Below are 23,574 nucleotides of genomic sequence, written 5' to 3' on the forward strand. Positions count from 1 at the left end.
CCATCACATTTTAGAACCAAACTAGGCACCAAAAGGACTCTTTTCTAATATCTCTCTATAGTAGTGACACTTACATTTTTGTAGCAGTAGATAGTATTTTCTCTTGGAGTAAATACTCATCCCTTACCTAAAATCCTTGGTCATTGATGTTTCCATCTGATTAAGAGTTTGATATTCCCAATTTAGCCCAGGAGGCTCAAAGTTCAATGGTAGAGGAATCACAGAAGATGGAGTAACCAACTCTGCCTGGATTCCCAAGTGTTCCATCAATGAATTCACATTTGGCCAAGATGTTCAACTATGGAGTTTACAAGTTATAAAGTCAGTCAGGGGAAAACCCTTCCAAGAAGAAAAAACAGCAGGCATTTATGAAGCAGGCTGATGAAAGGGAGTTCAATCCAAGCCAACCATTTGGTGAATGCCTACCCTACACATTTGCCAAGATAACGTCTAAACAAGACATTTGCTGTCTGCATTCATCACAGGCTCATGTGTCTTTCGCTCATTACCTTCAGCTTTATAATGTTTTTTTTATAATGTATCCAGCATGTCATAGGCTTAGGATTCCAAATTATACTCTGGCCACACTAATTTTGTTTATTGCGGTGAATATGATAAAAGCTTCTACTTGAATCATCTTTACCATTGTTGCATATAATGTGTTTGAAAGTACATTGTTTAAAGAGTTTGGTGAAACACCCATATTTACCCGTTCTTAAACTCCATATTGAATTTGCTGGTTTAGAATATCTCTCTTAGTTTGACTTTTTAATTACATATTAAGTTGTTCAACGTCAGTTGATTATTACTTTCATTTAAACCCAGAGTGACTTGACATCTTTGCCCACCATGGATGAAGAGAATATTAAAAAAAAAAAAAATCCTTCCTAGTCTAGTCATTTTCAGCCACAATAACCTAGTTGTCATTGTGGTTATTACTAAATTTGAATAGTGCTTTGTAGTTAGTAATAAGCTTTCCCAAATATCCTTATTTAATATATCGATTTAGTACATTTAATTGAATACATTTTGTTTATCAATAGTAAAGGTGTACTAACCAAATGAAAACAATGGGGAGGGAGGATTTATTTTTTATTAAACAGCCTATTAAGGAACAGATACTTTATTATTTGCTTTATGTATATTTTAAACACATCTGGGCAAGGAAACACTTAACTTTGCAAAGTGACTTAATTGCTGAGCTGATTGAATGCCACTTACTCTTTGTGTGAACAATATTTTCAGAGGAAAACAGCAAATCAATTGACCAACTTCCTCATGCTTTTCCCATATAAGGCAACAACTCAAGCCTTAATATATGTAAGAGCCAGAAGAAAACTACGATTAAAAACCTGAATGGCTAAAACTAAAGAGGCCATAACCTACTTTTCCAAAGCTAGCAAAAATTGTATTGTCCTGTTTCACAGTGACTACTGGCCAATGCAGCCAAGATACTTTTCCAAAGTAGCCCGGTGAGATAAGAATCATAGTATCTTGCTGAGAGTTAGCAAGTGTAAAGATCGTGCGATCACCCTGTGAATTTCAAAAAGATTGTTAAATTGGGAAGTTTGACATTATTATTCTAACAATAACGTTTGTGAGTGTGCATTTGTGTTTATATGTCTCCTTGTGTGGGTTTTAACTAATTTTTAATAAGATGTATTCAGGAAAACAAATAGTAGCTGATTGAAAAATCATTCTGGAAATAATTCGCTTGAATTTAAAACCACATGCTACTTTAGCAAACACAATCCCAGTCAAATTATTAAGGAATATCGGGGAGTGAAACTCCCATAGAAGATAGGCCTGGCTGTCACACAAAAGTCCTTCCAGTAACACTTTTGTCTGTATCCAGAATGACAGGTAAAAAGGTTGTCCTTTCACTCTAAAACATATGAGTGGCTGTCTCCTGCCTACGGTAAAACACTTTTCAGTACTTTACTTTTTAAGAAATTTAATGAATTTGTGCTCAATACTCTCCTCTCTGGAAAATGATATTGAAGACCTCAGAATGAAACAGCTTTGACATGTTTCATTTTAATCCTGGTTGAAATACAAATAAATAAATAAATAGATGTCTCCTTCATGGTTTTCATCAGCCTATTGTCTCTTCTAATCACTGCATTTTAATTTCGACTAGGGACCTTGATGAAGTGATAAATATTTGTCCTTTATGTTTTCTAAAGAGGTACTAAGTTATCAGTACTGGAAGGGCTTTCTTTTTTCAGTGTCATTTTCATATACTCAGTAATTTGTTTCTGGGCCAGGAAAAGGAAGTAGCAAAGTGTAATACCAGAGATAAGATTTTTAGCTGAGGTTTTGAAATATTTTCTTTCCTTTTTCCCATGAATCCAGCTTTGTTTGATTTCTGTGGCTTCTCTGAATGGTTTAAGGCAGAAAAAGTATGTCCAATGATACCATTTGGCATACCAAGTTGATTTTGTTAAATGCCACATATATAAATATGTTTTTATCATAATCAAGGAATGGTATTTGAAATCTCAAATCCTTAATATCCAAACTTGGTCTAGGCAGGAGCGGATGAATTAATTTTAGAATTTTAAAAATGATATTATAATTAATTTTATATTGAGTGTATTGGCAGAAAAAAGGGCAATATTAGGATTGTTACCAGGCCCTCCAAATAAAACTTTTGAAAAAGATCCTTTTCAAAAAATTCTGTGGTTAAAAGAAAAAAAAACTGTAAACAAGAGAGTGAATGAGTGTGTGATGAGTAAGAAAATGATGGAGAAATTTCCAAGACCTCATTGCCTCTCATCTACATGACTGTAATAGCTTTCTATTCCAATTTTCTGGTCTTAGATTATCAGTCTGCCACATGTCTGTCAGCATGTCATACTGTGGTATCCTACACATTGCTGTGATGCAGGAAGCTATGCCACAGGTATTTCAAATGCCAGTGGGGCCACCCATGGTGGACAGGTTTCAACGGAGCTTCCAGATTAAGACAGACTAGGAAGAAGAACCTGGCAGTCTACCTCTGAAAAAATTGACCAGTGAAAACCTTATGGATAACAGCAGAACATTGTCTGATATAGTGCCAGAAAGGTTGGAAGGAACTCAGAATATGACTGGGGGAGAGCTGTCTGCTCAAAGTGGAGTTGACTTTAATGATGTGGATGGAATAAACCTTTCAGGACCTTCATTTGCTGATGTAGTATGACTCAGAATGAGAAGGAACAACTGCAAACCCCCATTAACTAACAGAATATGAATGTACAAAGTATAAATCAAAGAAAATGGGCTGTAGTCAAAAATGAAATATAATGCTTGAATATCGATGTCGTAGGCATTAGTGAGCCAAAAAGGACTGGTATTGGCCATTTCGTATAGGACAATCATATGGTCTGCTACTTCAGGAATGACAAATTGAAAAGGAACTATGTTGCATTCACCAGGATTGGACGAAGACTCAATAGCAATGTGCGATATGCAGGTGATACAACCTTGCTTGCTGAAAGCGAAGAGAACTTGAAGCCCTTGCTGATGAAAATCAAAGACTACAGCCTTCAGTATGATTTACACCTTAACATAAATAAGACAAAATTCCTTACAAATGGACCAATAAGCAACATCATGATAAACGGAGAAAATATTGAAGTTGTCAAGGATTTTATTTTCCTTGTATCCACAATCAATGCCCATGGAAGCAGCACTCAAGAAATCAAACAATGTATTGCATTGGGCAAATCTGCTGCAAAAGGCCTTTTTAAAGTGTCAAAAAGCAAAGACGTCACCTTGAGGACTAAGGAGCTCCTGACTCAAGCCATGGATTTTTAGTATATGATAGCTGGGCAATGAATAAGGAACACTGAAGAAGAACTCATGCTTTGAATTATGATGTTGGTAAAGAATATTGAATATGCCATGGACTGCCAGAAGAATGAACAAATTTGTCTTTGCAAAGTATATTCAGAATGCTCCTTAGAAGCAAAGATGGCAAGACTTCATCTCATGTACTTTAGACATGTTATCAGGAAGGACCAGTCCCTGGAGAAGGATATCATGCTTAGTAAAGTAGAGAGACACTGAAAAAGAGGAAGACCCTTAATGAGACCGATTTACACAGTGGCTGCAACAAGGGGCTCAAACATAGCAAGGATTATGAGGGTGGCGCAGGGCCAGGCAATGTGTTGTTCTGTTGCACATAGGTTCGCTATGAGGTGGCATCAACCCAACAGCTTCTAGCACAAGACCATCACTACTTTAGTACATGTTGTGCACTGTAGTGTCTCTTACTAACTTCCAAGTTTCCCTTTAGTCTGGAAACGATGTCCCCAACTTAATTTATTTTACTTCACAAATATAATTATTGACTACCCTCAGGCAGGTGGCTCCTCAAGAAGGCTGTGCTCAGCCTCCCTCTCTGAACTAATCATGTCTCTCTATTTCCCCACTTCTCTATACAATTCCATGCAGTGCTTAAGATCCAGAGTAAGCCCTACCTCCTTCATGGATCTTCTACCAGTGCCCTCTCTGAACACTCGTTGTATGGAAACACCAAAGACAAGTTCTCAATTTTTTTCTGAGCTCGACCGTATATACCACACCCCTCAACCAGGATAAAACTTTCTCAACATGCCTGTAATTGAATTCCAATTTGACATTTTAGCTTCCTCTTTCATTAAGTTCTTCCACATATCCTGGAGTTTTAACCACACTAGAAACTGTTTTTCCAAAATGTAACATTTTCCTTGTCTGTTGTTTGATTTATGCCATTTCCCTCAGAATATGGGAATGTTAAGCTAATGCTTCTTGGGTCTTTACTATGAACTTAATATGCTAAATATTTCACCTGAAATTTGTCATTTAGCCCCACAGCAATGCTATGAACCAATACTGTTAATTTCACGTGAGGAAACTCAGGCATGATGACATTTAATAACATTTCCTAAGTGGCAAAACCACTTCTCTAAAGCATTGTACAAGGAGTCTTGGTGGCACAGTGGTTATATGCTCAGCTGCTAACCAAAAGATCATCAGTTCGAACCCATCAGCTGCTCCAAGGGAGAAAGGTGTGGCAGCCTGCTTCCATAAAGATTTACAGCCTTGGAAACCCTATGGGACAATTCTACTTTGTCCTATAAGGTCACTATGAGTCGAAATTCTACTCAACAACAGTGGGTTTGGTTTGGTTTAAAGCATTTTATGGTCCCCTCTTGAGGGTCTCTTGAAAGAGAATAAAGTGCTATAAGTTGTGATGTAAATAACCCACATTTTGATGAATATGGCTATGATTTCAATTTTAAATCTTTGGAATGTTCAAGCCTTTCTTCTTGTTGTATCAAAAAGTGTACTCATCTTTCAAGGATCAATTGGTATGTGACTTCCTCAGTCTCTCAAGTAAGAAACAAGGCTCCATGGTCTGCACCCATAGCAGCCTCCACTATCACCTGGCTGCTCAGTGTAATGTATGTGATCAGTAGGACCTGCATCACTGTGAGCTTGCTAGAAGTGCAGACTCTGGCTGTACTCTGTACATACTGAATCAGAATCTGTATTTTAACAAGATCCCTAATGGTGATTCATATGCATGTATATTTTGAGAAACAATGCACAAGGTGCTTATTTCTTTCTGCATTTAATTGTTCACAGCAACTAATTATCTTTCCTGTCTGCCTGATATTTCCTAAACAGAAGGACCTGTGTGTTATTTATACACCAACTACTCACTTTTTTCTACTCACTTACCAACATGGCTAGGTTCCAAAAACCAGGTCTTTATGTGGAAATTGGCATTATGCAAAGTGGGGATGACAACATCAGATCACAGAATGGAGAATGACCACATCATTACGTAACTGCCAAACCACTGAGAATCATGGCCCAACTAAATTGACCCATAGCCTGAACCATCACAGCCAGCATTACTCTCACCTCACACCTCAGTGATCGTTACTGCCAGATGTACATCGTTAATGCACAATATAGTAGGATAGTAGGTTTTTTACAATTGTCATGAATGTGAAATGTCAGATACCGAGGTAGTTGATAAGTGAGGAGCAGATGTATTGGTCTTACCCAAAATGAGTTGCATAATACTTCCTGTATGGTTGGCACTCAGCACCTCTTTATTAAGTTTGTTTATTGAACTGAGAGCAAATACCATAGTAGTTACACCTTTATATCTCCCATAACTTATAGAAATTATATTCTTGTCAAGACTCTAAGTTCTTGCAAAGTAGTAATTTCATCTACCTAGTTCTCATTGTTCCTACCCAGTACATGAAAGGTACGTTAATGATTAATGATGAAGTGAGACACCTAGTAAATTAATCAAGACCAGCTTTTTTAGAAATTTTCATTTTAGGTTTATGTATCTAACAAATATATATAAGTACATATTATGTGCCAGGAAGTGGTCTAAAGTCTTTAAAAATATTAACTTTTTTACATTCTGAACTAAGATTGCTTAAAAAAAATTGCTTAGTCAAGTATAAATGTAAGGTAAATCATTAAAGTTGATTTGAGATGCCTCATTCAATTCTAATATATTTCATGTTGTTTTGTTGCAGATGACTAATTAATATGCCATAATTTATATGATTACATTGTCAATATTTAAGTCCTTTTAAAATTTGTTTTTGTTTTCATTGGGAATATATACAACAAAAACATACACCAATTCAAGTCCCTACATGTACAATTCATTGACATTGATTACCTCTTTGAATTGTGCAGCCATTCTCACTCTCCTTTTCTGAATTGTTCCTCCTCCATTAAAATAAGCTCATTGCCCCATAAGATTCCTATCTAATCTTTCAGAGTGCTGTTGTCAGTTTGATCCCACACAGACAGATCTTGAAAGAGCACAATGCTCAAGGCAGATGTTCTTTACTAGTTAAGCTAAACTATTGTTTGGTTTTAATAAGACTTCAGGAGATATTTTTGGTTTAAGGTTTAAAGATTATCTCAGGGCAGTAATTTGGGGGGTTCATCCAGCTTCTATGGCTCCAGAAAGTCTGAATTCTGTGAGAATTTGAAACTTTCCCCCTTTTGATCAGGGTTCTGCTACAGAATTTTTAATCAGAATGTTCAGTAGTGGAGACAGACAGCATCCAATCTTCTGGTCTCATAGTAAGGGAGGCAGTTGTTCATGGAGGCAATTAGCCACATATTCCATACCCTCCTCCTATTCCTAAGTTTTCTTCTTCTTTTGTTGCTCCAGGCAAATAGAGACCACTTCTTATGCCTTGGATGGCCACTTGCAAGCTTTTAAAACCCCAGAAACTTCACAATGAACTAAGAGGCAGAACAGAATGTTGGAAAGAATGTGGGGAAATTAGAGCACTTATCCATTGCTCATGGGAATGCAAAATGGTACAGCCATTGTGGAAAACACTGTGGCTGTTCCTCAAAAAACTGAAAATAGAACTACCATATTTAGGTATATACTCAAAAAACTTGAAAACGAAAACTCAAACAGATGCTTGTACACTAGTGTTCATTGAAGCACTATTCAAAATAACCAAAAGGTGGAAACAACATAAATGCTCACCAAGGGATGAATAGATAAACAAAATGTGATACACATACATGCAATGGAATACTACTCAGCCAGTAAGAGAAATGAAGTCTTGATACATTCTACAACACGAATGGAGCTTGAAGACATTAAGATGAATAAGTCAATCACAAAAAGACAAATACTGTATGACCTCACTTATATAAAAAGACAAGAACAGGCAAATGTATAGAGACCAGTGTTTATTAGTGATTACCAGGGGCAGGAGGGAGGGGAGAAGGGAGGGTTATTGCTTATGGAGTACTGAGTTTTGGCTTACAGTGATGGAAAAATATCTTTGATTAAGGGTAGGGTTGTACAGCCGATTAATGTAATCCTGTCAATAAGTTATACACCTGTAAAAAGTTGAATTGGCAAAAGCTGTGTGATAGGTGTATTTACAACTACAAAAAAAAAAAAAAAAGCAGCTGTTGAGGTTGCTTATGTACAACAAACACCTCATGGGATTTGGTTCCTTGATTTGGGGTTTAGGGTCATGGTTTCCTGGGAAATCCTAGTTAATTGGTCGAACAACGTGTTTAGTCCTCTGCTCTACTTTCTGCTATTTTAGTCTTTTTTAAAGCTTTTTTGTTTCATGATTTCAAAGTCCTTCCAAATTCTTTGGAAGTAAATATTGCAGTAAATAGTATGCCATTAACATCTCCTGTTTGGTATCAAAATAGAAGAGCGTTGAAATATTTCAGTGGAAACCCATGCTCCATTTCCGAACACAACAAATTTGTCCGATTTCTAGGTTATAATGCATATGACAAGTTTTATGCATTGCTCATGTATGTATATATGATTTTATATTCAAAGGGAGGTAAGATTCCAATCCGGTGGACATCACCAGAAGCTATAGCCTACCGCAAATTCACATCAGCCAGCGACGTATGGAGTTACGGGATTGTTCTCTGGGAGGTGATGTCCTATGGAGAGAGACCATACTGGGAGATGTCCAATCAGGATGTAAGTATTTGTCATCAATGAGTTATGGGTTCAGATTAAATGATCAAGCTGTGCAAGGAAGTGGAGCATAATGAAACCAGGTGGCTCCTAGTTTGTGACATTGAAATAGAATACTTAAAAGAGATGAAACTGTTTCCGAGTCTTGCAAGCATAGTAATTAAATTGCTTTTATAGCTTTAAATTTTTCCCTCAAGCAAGGCTTTAGAAATCTAGCAAAATGAAAACATTTGTAATAAGAATGCAATGAAATCAGTAACCAAGAAGATAACCAATATATATCAGGGAATGTTTGAAGGAGTTATGCTGCAGAATTATTTCTATGTAACATTAGCAAGATACACATATCTGTCATCCTTTGTAGATTTCATTAATGCATCTATGCCAGTATTTTGTTTGTTTAAATATATTTCCCGAAGACAAAAAAAAAAAAAAAATCAATCTCTACCATGTTATTTCTCTTTAAGTACTGTACTTGCACATGAATTTAGTTATACAGACTGATGTCTTTGGATGGAGGAATATAATTATTAACTTCCTATTTTAACTACGATATGATTTTTCAAAAGGATTTTTGTACTTTTAGATCATATTTTGGAAATGCTTAGTAAAGCAACTCTGTTGTCATATGAAATCAGCACCTAAAGATTTTTCTTTATGCTTAGCCAGAAACTCTGAGCATGATCCCAAAGATACATAAAGATGAAAGCTGAGATGCTTTCAGCCATTTCCTACCCACCACATATAAAACTACATGAAGTTTATTGGGATATAAAATTATCTCTGTTCTTCTTTCAGTAACTCATATTAATAATACTGGGAATATCAGGCTCATTTCTCAATCTCTCTGTATTCCAACATCTGTCTGTATCAGAGTACCTCAAAGTGTGCTTACTGGATCAGCAGCTTTAGCATGGCTTGGGAATTTGTTTTGAATGCAGATTCTCAGGCCCTGTTTAAGTCTTATGGACTTAGAAACTTTGGGAATGAAGATGTCGTGATCAGTACCCCAACAAGACTTCCAGATGATTCTGGTGCATATAAAAGCTTTAGAATCACTGCTTTACATGATTTAAAAATACGAATGCAGTAACCGTTACCTATTATATAACACATAGGATTTTATGAAAACTAGTTGCTAGAATTCAGAAGGTACCATTGGAACTGTGTTATAAGTAAAATCTGTATACTCATTTTCTCTGCATTCAATAACATATGGTTTCCATAGGGCTCTGTATAATCAGATAATGATTTCTTTATAACTCACTGCATTTCCTTTATCATTGAACATTGCTTTTTATTTTAATCTGGAAACGATTAAACAAACTCTTCTTTCCTAAACTCATTTTCTTTCTCTAGATCTTCTTTATAGAGTATTTTTGAGCATGAACAACTTCTTACTCATTTGACAAGCTGTTATCCTTTTAGGCAATTTAAATAAGAGCTTGATTTTATTGAAACTTTAAAACATTTATGTTAGTGTGTCCAGCCCATGGAAAAGTAAAATAAAGCCCACCTCTTAAGTTCCCAGAAACTTTGCTTCTCACACAGGTAATTAAAGCTGTGGATGAGGGCTACCGACTGCCACCCCCCATGGACTGCCCAGCTGCCTTGTATCAGCTGATGCTGGACTGCTGGCAGAAAGACAGAAACAACAGACCCAAGTTTGAGCAGATTGTCAGCATTCTGGACAAGCTTATCCGGAACCCCAGCAGTCTGAAGATCATCACCAGTGCGGCGGCAAGGTGACACATCCGATTTTGCGTCCTGCGTTCACTCTGAAGTTAATGTGTTTGTTTTCTCCAAAGCATTAATTTTTGTTCTCCCACTCCTCCGATGGCGTTCTTTGAAATTTGTATTCCTCAAGACTGGAGAGATGTGTTTTTTGTTCATTTGTGTTTCCCCTTCCAGGAGAAATTCTCATGCAATTTAATGGTAGTGAGGCCATTCAGAGATTTTTTTTTTAACCTCCATCCTGACTAGAGGTAACTCTACATTCAAGCTTATAGAAGCCTCTGGTAAATAGGAACCATGGCCCCGTAGTGCTGCTTTTCTTTTCACTCTCCATTATTTTTTAAAAAAAGCAATTCTGGGAGTGGTGGGAATTCGATTAAAGTCCTGATTTGTTCCTCATTTAAAATATAGCTTCAAATAACAATAGCAACCCTTCCAAAACATTGTGCTGGCTAGCAAATGCAATTTTCCTCATTGAATTAAACAAATATTTGTTTAACCAGTGTTGTGTACCAATTACTCTCTTAGAAATTTTGGAGGGTAAGATAAGGTTTGTGACCGGTACTAACACAAATGTCAGCACACAATAACTATAGTACAAGGCAGAACGCGTGACATCCATTACGTTTTATGTACCTTCCTCCCAACTGAGAATCTCTGGGTCCTCCCAATGGTTTTGAAGACTGTTCATTGCAGCACAGCTACAAAGTTCAATGGGAGCAATAGGGAAGGAGAGATTAATTTTGTCAGGGGCCTTATGAGAAGCATTAATGCATTTGGAGTTTCTCAGAGAAACTGTCTTCTTTAATGATTTACATTCTCATTGCACATGTAATAGAAAAACAGTTTGATTAGATTTTGATGGCATACATTATGTTACGGGCTTTTAAATTTTTGATCAAATGTATCATATGAGCTAGTATGCATTTCAGTCCTTTCAAAACACTCCACCTGACAACTGGAGAAGAATTTCAGACCTATTTGAAACTTTTCGCTTTGTGACCACTCACTCAGTGGCTTGAGGATTAGTGAGCCGGTGATAATCTGATAGGTGCAGGAGAGATTTCTCAGTTACAGTGACTTGTGGGCTGTCTCACACTTCTGTGAGTCTTTGTATAAACAGTTGCTTCTGGAAATCTATTTTTCATTTTGCTGTCTCTGGTTTCCATTCATACTAGCCTTCCCTCTTGTTTTCCTTGCTAGAAAGCATAGTAACTAAAGCTAACATTTCAATGCATGAGAAATTCCTTGCTTTTCACCTTACATTGTCTGTTTAAATATCCGTGTGTGATTCTGTGTGTGTGTGTGTGTTTGCGAGAATGAGAGGGGGTGAGAGAGAGGATATATATATATACCCTCAAAGAATTTAAGAAATAAAGAATTTATTATGCTTTAGAATCAGATTTAAAAAAGATTTCGTAGCTTCATTATAACTTTCCCAAAACTCGTTTCTAAAAACCAACCCAAACCCAGGGCTGTCGAGTCGATTCCAACTCAAAGCGACACTATAGGACAGAGTAGAACTGCCCCCATAGAGTTTCCAAGGAGCGCCTGGTGGATTCGAACTGCTGCCCTTTGGTTAGCAGCCGTAGCACTTAACCACTACACCACCAGGTTTTCCAAAACTCGTTTAGCGCATGTATATTTCTTGGAATTACAGGCAGAGAAAAAAAAAATTGTAAATTTATGCTAACTATAACAACATTCTTATTGTATCTTTAGAGTAGAAATGATTTTATAGTTTACTCCTGTTTTCTATTCTGTGATTTTAGGACATGTGTTTATCAGTTTTCAGTTCTTAATATTTACAGATATTTTATTGAAATTTTAGAAAATTGACCTGTTTGGAAACTATGTTCAATAAGAAATAACTAGAAATATAACCTCAAAATGCATAGATTTACTGCTATACATATACTTTAAAATATCCTCTAGGTGCGTGTATTTGTGTGGGTGGGTGTACATGTATGTGTGTGTAAAATGCATATTGGAAATAATCTCAGTTGTTGAATGCCACAGAGGACAGAGGTATTTTTGGTCATGATGAGGCTGAATATTTATAAATTAAGGAAAATTTCAGAACTTTATTTAAAGAACTACCTTTAGAGTGCACATAAATCCACAGTATTAAGTGATATGTGTAAATGCTACATAATGATGACTTAATGTGACTTGTGTAAAAGTATTATATAATGCATTATTGGAAGGAGTTGTCTATTTTTTACACAGTTGCTTTTTTTTAACCAACAATCATCTGTAATTATGACTTTCAAATTAATAATTTGCTAATTAGTACCCCTTACAATATAGCATATGACCTTTTATCTTAAAAGGAATGATTACATTAAGCATACATGATACAGTTTTTGTATTATATTTGAATAAGATGAATAAGGATAACCTGAATCAAAGCTTTAATATCAACATGTAAGAAATACAAATTATTTAGACAGTACACAATACTGGGGAAGCCGGCACAACTTGTACAAGGCAAGGTCATGGACTCTACATAGACACATTGAAACTCCTTGAGGGACCAAATTACTGGACTCAGGGCTGTGGGGACCATGGTCTCAGGGAATGTCTAGCTCAACTAGCATAACATAGTTTATAAGGAAAATGTTCTACGTTCTACTGTGGTGAGTAGTGTCTGGGGTCCTAAAAGCCTGTGAGTAGCCATCTAAGATAATCCACTGGCCTCAGCCCTTCGGAACAAGGGAGAATGAAGAAAACTTAAGACATACGGGAAAGATTAGTCCAAAGGACTAATGGACCATGACTACCATGGCCTCCACCAGACAGAGTTCAGTACCAGTAGATTGTACCTAGCTACCACCACTGACTGCTCTGACAGGGACCACAATAGAGGGTCCCAGACAGAGCTGGAGAAGAATGTAGAACAAAATTCTAGCTCACAAAAAAAAAAAAAAAAAAAAGACTTACTGACCTGATAGAGACTGAAGAAACCTTGAGAATATGGCCCCCAGACACCCTTTTAGCTCAGTAATGTAGTCACTCCTGAGGTTCACCCTTTAGCCGAGGGTCAGACAGGCTCATAAAACAAAATGAGACTAAAAGCACACAACAGCCCAGGGACAAGGACTAGAAGGCAGAAGGAGACAAGAAAGCTGGTAATAGGGAACCCAAGGTCAAGAAGGGAGAGTGTTGGCATGTCATGGGGCTGTTAACCAATATCATAAAACAATATGTGTACTAACTGTTTAATGAGAAGCTAGTTTGTTCTTTAAACCTTCATCTAAAGTGTGATAAAAAAAAATCTTTAGGGGATCACTAAGATTGAATTTAGTTATAGATTCTCAAATAAACTGACCCATAACTTATCCCATAACCGTGAATCTCTGTCCTAAACTTCACAGAGAGAGATGACACAGGCTCCTTTGGAAATTCACCTGACAGTTTAACAACCAACAAGATTATAAACTTGTCCTTCTCTGGGCCATACAGTCCTCATTTTGTACCCTCAAGACATTTCTTTTGATCTTTACTCTATAGTACTCACAGCAAAGAAAAATATCTTTTCAGCTCTTTCCATATCATGAAAAAGTACACTCAAACCATAACTCATGTAAAATGATCTAGGAATAGTTAACCCCAATTTTATAGGAGAATATATCAGGATACGTCTTAATGTTCTAATTTTAACATATTGTTAAATTCAAGTTTTACATTCTTATGAAAATATATTGAAAGATATTATTTTCTCCTAATATTTACTCTTTAATGCTTGATAAAATTTCATGTGTTTTTGCCACAAAGCATGCCATTTTAGGAAAAATATTAATTTTTTTCCAAAACAGTCATCCATCTTGTCATTAATATAAACATTTTCCAATCATAGTTGTATTTTACTTATTGCCATGTATGTTTTACATGCAATGGGCAGATTATATCATTAGAAATTTAAGATCGATAACATCAAGTTGCTGTGGATGGAACAATGTCTAGAAATCTTATTTTTTTCCTTTAGAAAATTTGCTTTTCCACTTTTGACAAGAATTATTTAATCCTTTTTCTAAATGTATTAAACTCATGCTCTTTCCACTTAAATTTTTCAGTGATGCCCTTGATACATGCTATATGGAGAGTATAGAAATCATTAGATGGAAATATCCAGTAACAAAACAAAAACTTACTGGTACTTGCACCCACTCATCTATTTCTTTCCTTAGTTACAAGGGAGAAATTGTCCCTCTTCTTGTCAAAGGAAAATTCTTTCACATGTCTTCTGGATCTCATCCTTTCCCGCCTTCTCAGAATTTTTCTTTTCTCAATTTCTCTCTTTCTGCCTCTTCCTCTCTTTGTATCTCCTACATTCTCAGTCTCTTTCTCTCCGCAGGGTCATCACCGTAAATATACACATATATTCTTTTACATTGTGTCTCAATTTTTTTCTGGTGATGAGTCTCCTGGGATACTTAATAAAAGTACAGATATCTAGATCTAACCCAATCAACTGATTCAGAATCTCTAGGAAAGGGAAAGGGAATTTGGGTGTTTGATGAGAACTCCAGGTGATTTCTCATCAAGCCATGAGGAGAAGTTAGGAGACACTGCCTGTCCATAACACCTTTCCTGGACCCACATCTCTGCCACCTACTTTCCAAATTTGCTAACCTGCTAACACTCTTCACAGCCAAGCTTCTCAAAATAATGATCTCACAGATAACTCAAACTTAGTAGGTCAAGATTTGTCTCTTTATTTTTTTCCATTGGGTTGATCCATCCATTCTCTTCCCATCTTAATTAAAGAAATCAACACCTACTCAATAGCCCAATCAAGATTGGAGCAAGTCTTGACACCTCTTTCATGCCCTCTACACTTTGATCCAGTTGATCACTGGATCCACATGACCCATCTCTGTCCATTTCCACTGTAGCCCTCATCTATGACTGTTTCCTCTTCTGACCTGGGCCAGTGTAATAGATTACTACCTTTCAGCCTGCTTCCATTCTTGCCCCAATCCAGGAATTTTTTTCACATGACCTTCAGAATTTTCCTGTCAAAACATATATCGTGTAATTCCTGTCCCCCATTTAAGATAATTTTTGGATTCCCATTATACTTAGGGAAAGAAATCTAGACTCCTTTTGATGGTTGAAAAAGCCCTGACTCTCCAATGTCATTTTTTTTTTCAGGTATTTATTTATTCATTCAACTCTTTATTTTATGCCAACCTACACTATGCTGGGCACTGTGTTAGACTCTGGAGAAAAGTGAAGATAAATATAGTTCCTGACATCCTGGAGCTTACATTATTAAAAAAAAAAATGAGTTCTTATCAAATTAATTCTGACTCAGGTGATCCCATGTGTGGCAGAGTAGAACTATGCTGCGTAAGGTTTTCAATCGTTGATTTTTCAGAAGTAGATCATCAGGCCTTTCTTCCCAGGCACCTCTGGGTAGACTCAAACCTCCAACCTGAATAAGTTAACCATTTGCACCATTCAGGGAAGGTACAGTAAACAATAGACAAGTACAGATTATGGAGAAGAAAAAAAAAAGATGACCACGATAGACAATAAAAATATGGTTGAGAAAGAGCTCTCTGTGGAGGTGGCATTGAGTTGTGATTTGAAGGAAGGAAAAGATCCAGCTATTTAACAAACCCTAGAAAAAAGCACTCTTGGCATAGGAAAAAGGAACTGCAACTGCCTGAGATGAGAGTTTGGAGGGTTGTAGGAAGCAGCAGAAGGGTAAACAGGAAAAGGAAGAGTGTGTTTTGAGTCTAGAGAGGAAAAGAGAAGCCAGAGCACCTAAGACCATGGTAAAGATTTTAGAAAAATTTTTTTCTTAAATACGCAAGGAATACATTAATGGATTTAAAATCACCTGAGAAGGGACATGATTTGATTTACATGCTTATTTTGTAGAAACCAAACCAAACCTGTTATCATCAAGTAGATTCTGACTCACAGTGACCTTACAGGACAGAGTAGAGCTACGGTATAGCACCTGGTGGATTTGAACTACCAACATTTTGGTTAACAGCCTGAGCTCTTAATGCTTGTGTCACCAGGGCTCCTATTTTGTAGAAGGAGGAGTGAAATCATAAGGAGGGGTGATTTCAACCTTTCAACCTGTGCCACTCTCACTTCAACAGTACTGTAACCATAGTGACCAACTTCCGATTTCTTCAGAAGCCAAAGCGTTTAAGAGAGTAACACATGCTGCCCCCTTGTCTTGGATTTTCATTGGCACCCATCACCGCATAATGTCCTGTCCTCCTTTAGGAAGCAGCTCTCACATCATGTATTGGTTGAGGAATTCTCTGCAATTCAATTTAAATGTCAGCTCCATTAGCCTTTTACACAATGCCATGTTCTTGTTTTTCATGACAATTGTAATTATCTCTGTGTGTTTTCTTATTATCCATTCCACCAGTAAACTCTAAGCTGTGTGAGATCAGATGTCTTGTTTATCTTGTATTACCAGTGCTAGGTTGATAGTAGATAGTAGAAAATAAATGTCTGTTCATTCATGATAATATTTGTTGAAATTATTAGTAAAATTTCCATGTCAACAGATACACAGTTTTTAGGAAGCATGAAGGGAGGTGATTTCACTTTTACCTTTGGGATTCCCTGATGGTTCTATACGAGAAATGACTTTTGGAAGATGGATGAGATTGCTAAATGCAGGTGACAGGGTAAGAACATACAAGGCTGGGGAACACTGTGAAAAAGGCAATAGACACAAAAATTTGGGGTACTCCCATACTACATTGGATAATATAGGTGACTGGAATTTATGGGGCGTATTTTTTTTTAGTCAGAATCGATTCATTGGCAATGGGTTTGTTTTTTTGTTTAACGGAGTAAGAGCCTAATAGATGATTTCCCCAGACAATAAAGACATTAAATATCATCCTTAGAAATTTGGCTTTTTTTTTCAAATGGAAAGGAGAGTAATTGAAGATATTTAAGTCATATGTTGCACTATGCTTATGGAATATTTCAGATCTGGAGGTGAGGAGATTTATGATGACGAGTTGGAAGTTGATATAAGTAGTCTAAGAAAGGGTATAAACTAGGGTCAAACAGCAGGGATAAAAAGAAAGGGTGTGAATTCAAAAAGTTTTACTGACGAGCATATTACAGAACATGGTGACTAATGAGATGCGCAGAGCGATGGAGGAAAAATACAGAGTACTTCCAGATTTTGAACCCAGAGGGCAGTGAGAACAGTGCTCTCATTGACAGTAGTAGGGATAGCATTGGGAAGAACAGGTCTGTGAGACAGATGAGCATATGGACACAATGGGAGTGAGTCCAACAAGAAGGCAGAAGTTCACATCTCAACGTTCAGGGAGAGATTAAAGCTACACGTGCAATTTAGAACATTCTGTGTGTAAAGCTAATAAGAGAAGCTACAGTCAGAAACATCTTTAGCAGATACAGATCTCAATCTAGTAATGCCAGTGTTCTCAGTAAGTATAGCCTTTATTTTTCTATAATTATTTAATTTCTGATTGAAATCTTCATATCCCACTGGATTATCAAGAGACTTTAATTATGAATTGTGCAGAATGTGGGTTCATACAGTCTGCCAATGAGACAACCCTCATCCCAATCTGCAAGACTGATTTTCAGGTTCTGTTTGCTGTTTTGGTGCTACCTTCAGCTGAGGGTCCAGAGATATTTTCGAAGCCTCTTAGTGCCTGATTCACTCAGTCTGTAAGCCACTAATTCAAATGTCTACAAGAGTCAAGAAACTAATGGGAATGAGTGAATGCATCTGCCATATGTAATAAGACATGGTGATAGAGCATGGATATATCAGGCTCTTTGTTAAGGACTGTGGAGCCAATCAGTTCTGACAGGTAATTTCCAGTGGATAGCAGTCCTGGAAGGAAAAAATATAAATCATAAGTTACTATCCCAATATGTTAACCCACTTCACATGCTCAAACTAGAGAGAAAGAAGACTGTTTCTATTCCAAGTCTTGGTGAGTAGTACCAATTACAGAGCAGAAGAATTACATGAAACCATAGGTGGAAACAAGGAACAATCAGAGGTAGAACAAGACTTGGAACATGCAGAAAACCACAGGTCAGGTAGTTTTCAAAAAATGGATAGAATCAACCATATTATCAAAAGTTGCAGAAGGATGAGAAAAAGAAAACTGAGAAAAAATTGCTTTCAATTAAGCAATGAGAAGGACATTGAACTCTTTTTAGAGAACTGTTTTGATTCTTTTAGAATAATAGATGGGATTTGAAATTTTAAGAGGTTAGTTGTAAGCAGATGGTGAAAAGGAAGCGGCAATGAGAAAATAGTATGCTTGAGAAGTTTAGAAAAGAACATAATCACAGTGCATGTGGGTAGAAGGGTAAAAATAAAGCACCCCCTCTTTTTTTAAGAATTGGAAAAATCTTTCTTAAAGAGGTTCCTGATAGCAAAAATTGCTCTAAAAATAAATAGAAAATAATCTTACGATGATTAATTATTACTTCACCATAACCCAGTATAGCTTCATATACTTCATATACTTCACCATACATGCTTTTTTATACAAATAAAGGAAATAAATAAAGTTTATTTATTAAATTATTTTTCAAAGATGAGTTTTATAATAAGTACTAAACCAAAAAAAAAAAAAAAAAACCCATTACCGCCAAGTCAATTCCAATTCATAATGACCCTATAGGACAGGGTCAAACTGCCCCACAGGGTTTCCAAGGAGCACCTGGTGGCTTTGAACTACTGACCTTTTGGTTAAGTCGAACTCTTAACAACTAAGCCACTGGAGTTTCAAATATAATGTTATCTGGATTCTTCTTTAAATCCAAATATAATGCTATCTGGATTTAAATAAGAAGCCCTGGTGGCGTGGTGATTAAAAGCTCAGCTGCTAACTGAAAGGTCAGCGATTCGAATCCACCAGCTGCTCCTTGGAAACCCTATGGAGCAATTCTTTTAATTTTTGTATATTTATATAATATGATATAGAAAAATGACTTGTTCTGTAAATTGTAGAATTTCACCATCCAGGTCATCAGATTCTTCAATACTACTATAAATTGATGGCATCGAAATTCTTGACATAATGTATTAAAAGATCTATTCAATACACTTAGGATGAGATTCTTCAGACTCAGTTGTACTTAATTTAATTGAAATGATTTTAAAATATATTGTTTTATTGAATCAATTGCTAATTTTGAGATTTGTTTTTATTAATGTGCAGAATAAATAGTAACAAAAATAAGTAATACTCTTATTTTTCCCTGTTAACAGCACTAAACTAGCCTTAATTAAAAAAAAAAAAAAAACTGATTCCTAAGTGTACACAGTGTAATTCTTTTTGATAATAACTTCACTTTTGAACTATGTCCTTCAAGGTAAATCTACTGACCATAAAACTATCTGCCATTATTTCTCAAAATGACTTTGACCTCATAATCTGAGTTTGACAAGGTGATTTTCCTCACCGAACAAATATGATACAGACATTTTAGAGGGAATCAAATATGCCAAATACCCAGGTGATTATTTTTTTTTCCTTAATCTGAAAAATCAAAGGAGCAAACTTTAGCACTGGGAGGAGTTAAACCAGATGTAATATCTATAACTGCGAAGATCTAGATCCTTAAGCTCTAAAGATAATTACAATAAACACAATGACTTTTTCTACTTAATGAGTCATTTATGTACTAGTGTCCTGTTGGGAACTATCTATAGTCAAATGATTTTTAGTTACTGATGACAAATTAAATTAATTTAATTCTGTCTGTATTCTTAATGTTAGAGAGAAAAAGATTCAGAACATTATTAATCCATATTAAAAATATTTAACAAATCAAAGATTTTCCCCCTGAAATATAGTGAGAAGACATCACTAGAATTAAAAGTAATTAAAAATAAGCTTACAAGACACAAAAATTGTATTCTTAGATAATAACAGAGGGTAGGTATTATTAATAGATTACCTTTAAGGTATTACTCTTTAAAAGAATTTTTATTTCAGCAGTGTTATTATTTTTCTTATGTAAATACACTAAATTTAATATATTCCCTGAAACTTTTCACAACAGATAAAAATAGGATAATTTTATCACTGTAGCGTATAAAATTTTATAAGAAAAATGTGTATGAAATTGTAAGAAAATGTATATAAAAAGCATATAAAATTTCACTGTTATTGACATCTACTTGTGAACTCTATAGGCAACTACTTATTCATTCAAGAAATGTATGTGAAGCACAATTTTTGATACGTGAAATATAAAGCCATTTGTTAAGGAAAACAAAATCTCAAAAGGATAACTTAACATTCACTCCTAGTGATTCTGAATTCTAATATTGAAATACAGCCATTCTCAGAAGATATCCTTGGAACCTACAGTTGTTTACTGGCATTTGTTCCCCTATAGGGTCGCTAAGAGTAGGACTCCACATGATGGCAATAGGTTTGGTTTTGGTTTACTCAGTGCTAATTTGTATGGATCCCATTTACAGGTATAATAGGGGTCGATGGGAAGAAAATATACGTGCACCTCTTTAAAGCAACAGTATGAAGCTACGCAAAAGAACATTTCACAAACCTAAATACAAGGAGGTAGAGAGAAAGGGAGGAAAGTTATTTTTTGCTTCCCCTGAGCAAACATATAATTTCCATAATTTCTTTTTAATGACTGTGGTCTGTGGCCAGTAGGTACTGATTTATGAAAAGCTGTAAAAGATCAGGTGGAACTCTGCAGGACATCGTTTACAGCCGCATGGATTGAAACCTATCTAATTTGTCTAGTAAAAGTGTGAGCTCACGGTGCACATCACCCAGCCTATAAATTTCCCTTTCAGACCCCATGTCAGGGGCTGGGTCTAAAAAAACGCCAATGCCTGCATCTGCTCAAAAAGCCCAGATTCCCTTGGTGCGCATGAAGAGACATCACAGGCTCTTCACAGTGAGAGACAAATTCCTATCCATTGATAAACTCTCCAGATGTCCTCTCGGAGGAGGAAAGGAACCAATTTTTATTTGAAATCCCCAGAGAAATCCTGGAAGTGGAAAAATGATACTTTGCAGGGCTGGTTATTCTGAGGTCACTGACATTAAAATTAGGTCATTTTTTTTTTGTCTTGGTTGTACTTTGATCCAAGTAATAAACATAAAAACTCAGTTGGGGTCACTCTAATCCTTAATCCACACGTCCTGTTCTATTTCAACTTGTTTGTACTAATTTTCTCTAAATTCTTGTTGAATACCGCTTTAGTGTTGAGTTTAAAAATACAAGCCATTATAGTTTGAGAAGGAAAAAAATCAGCATTTTTCTATTAGGCACACTTCATAAATATTCTGAAGAAATGTCCTGGGGTTTGATTCTTCGTACTCGCAAACCCATAAATAAAAAAGTATTGCTATTCATGGGACAAAGAGTCGACATTAGGTGATAGGCTACAGCTACCGTAGACAGCCAAGCTGTAGTGTGTGAGGGTGTGTATGTCTGTGTGCGCCTTTAGAAAACTGAGTATCATACCACTCCCTCCTCTTGGTCTTACTTTATTTTTCTCATAAAATTTTCACACACATGATTTATCCTTTTTCTGTTGATTTCGTTTACTGGTTCAACGACTTACCCAACTGGTCCAATGTCGTATCTAGTGACAAAAGCTACTTCACCCAGGATAGCCACGCTAAAACAATTCAGGGATATTGTATAAATTTGGAAACCTGAATTGTTTATCTGTATCCTCAATTCCTCAAAATTTTGGGCAAAAGACAAAATTAAGAAATTTTTAATTATGAAATAAAATGTTTTTATTTTCTGAATGAGTAATTATAAAAGAATTACATAAAAATATTGGTATTCTCAAAGGTATCTAATTTATAAAATGTTAAACGTATATTTTAAAGTTTTCTAAATAGTCTAAAGAAAAGAAAATTAATGCTTTGTAAATTAATATCTGGCTTCCTTTCTCTCTCATTCTTCCTTTAATTTTAAGATAACCACTAAAGGTTAGTTAAAACTAAACTGTATAATATACATATACATTATAAAACTCCATAATTTTAATTTGGAATTCAAACATTTTTGGTAGAGAGGATTGAAATAGTTGAGTGTAGTGAAAAGAGGTTTGAAAAATTCCTCCACGTACAATGGTCCCTCACTTCACAAATGATCATGGCAAGGAGGGAATTCATTATTGTTCTATATCTTTCACCCGTACCCGTTGCTGTCGAGTCGATTCCGACTCATAGCGACCCTATAGGACAGAGTAGAACTGCTGCATAGAGTTTACAAGGAGTGCCTGGTGGGTCTGAACTGCCAACCTTTTGGTTAGCAGCCGTAGCTCTCAACCACTACGGCACCAGGGCTTCCATATCTTTCACAGAGGATGAAAGTGGAGACAGAAAAAAAACATGTTGCCATTTTTTTCTTAAGCTGAGTTAAAACTGCATTAAATTTTGATCCTTTTCATAAAATAAATTTAACATATCACACACACAAAAAAAAAAAACAGAAAAATAGTCAATTTATGTTCTACTTATATGCTGCTAACAGCAGCATACAGTTCTTGGGCACAATATAAAATTTCCAGGACTTAACCAACTTCAAGCTCACATTTAAGCATGGCTCTCATGTATCAGGCAGTGAATTGGAGAGGCTTCACCGATAGTACCAGCAATCCCAAACAAAAATCTCTTTAAATTGAAGAGACAGAATAAGCCAATTTATGACTTCTTCATTTAAAACATGAGCTTTTACCACATATCCTAGAAGATAATCAATGACTACTATTCATACAAAAAAACACTACGTATACAGTTTAATGGTCTGGATGGTTCATTTTGCTATCATTTCGTGCTTTTTCTAGTAATATTATTGGTATTAGAACCTAGTAGTCTAGCTGGTTTCTAAAATAAGAACAAATGTATTTCTATATCCATTTCATTTGTTTCGGTGTCTTCTGACAATTCTAAATCTTGCATTTAAGTACTTGAAATTATGGACTTCATGTAGGCAAATCATTCATTTTAAGCATATAAGGAGACATAAAGTTCTAGTTTTAAAAATACCTAATGGTGTGGATTTTTAAAACAATAATTTTGAAAAGGTTCAGGAAGTTGGTGCAGATTAAATCCAACAACAATATTACAAAACATGAAACATTCTGAATGATAACTCTAAAATAGTAAAAATACAAAAGTCTCTTCCCAATCATAAAAAAAAAAAAAAGTGTCATTGTTAGGTGCCATTGAGTTGGTTCAGCTCATAGCAACCCTATGTATGACAGAAAAAACACTGCCCAGTCCTGTGCCATCCTCACAGTTGTTTCCATGCTGGAACCCATCATTGCAGCCACTGTGCCAATCCATCTCGTTGAG

At 35.9% G+C, this 23,574-nt stretch overlaps 1 protein-coding gene across 3 annotated transcripts in view; it reads left to right on the forward strand.

Annotated features, from left to right (window-relative positions):
* EPHA3 (EPH receptor A3) overlaps positions 1-23,574 on the forward strand; it is a 401,922-nt gene that overhangs the window by 369,421 nt on the left and 8,927 nt on the right. For all 3 annotated transcript variants that reach the window (XM_049858480.1, XM_049858481.1, XM_049858482.1), the window contains 2 exons: positions 8,345-8,494; positions 10,043-10,236. In XM_049858480.1, coding sequence (XP_049714437.1) covers positions 8,345-8,494; positions 10,043-10,236 — 344 coding nt within the window. The remainder of the gene's footprint in view (positions 1-8,344; positions 8,495-10,042; positions 10,237-23,574) is intronic.

Source organism: Elephas maximus, chromosome 18 (genome assembly GCF_024166365.1).
Source record: "Elephas maximus indicus isolate mEleMax1 chromosome 18, mEleMax1 primary haplotype, whole genome shotgun sequence".
Classification (NCBI taxonomy): Eukaryota; Metazoa; Chordata; class Mammalia; order Proboscidea; family Elephantidae; genus Elephas; species Elephas maximus.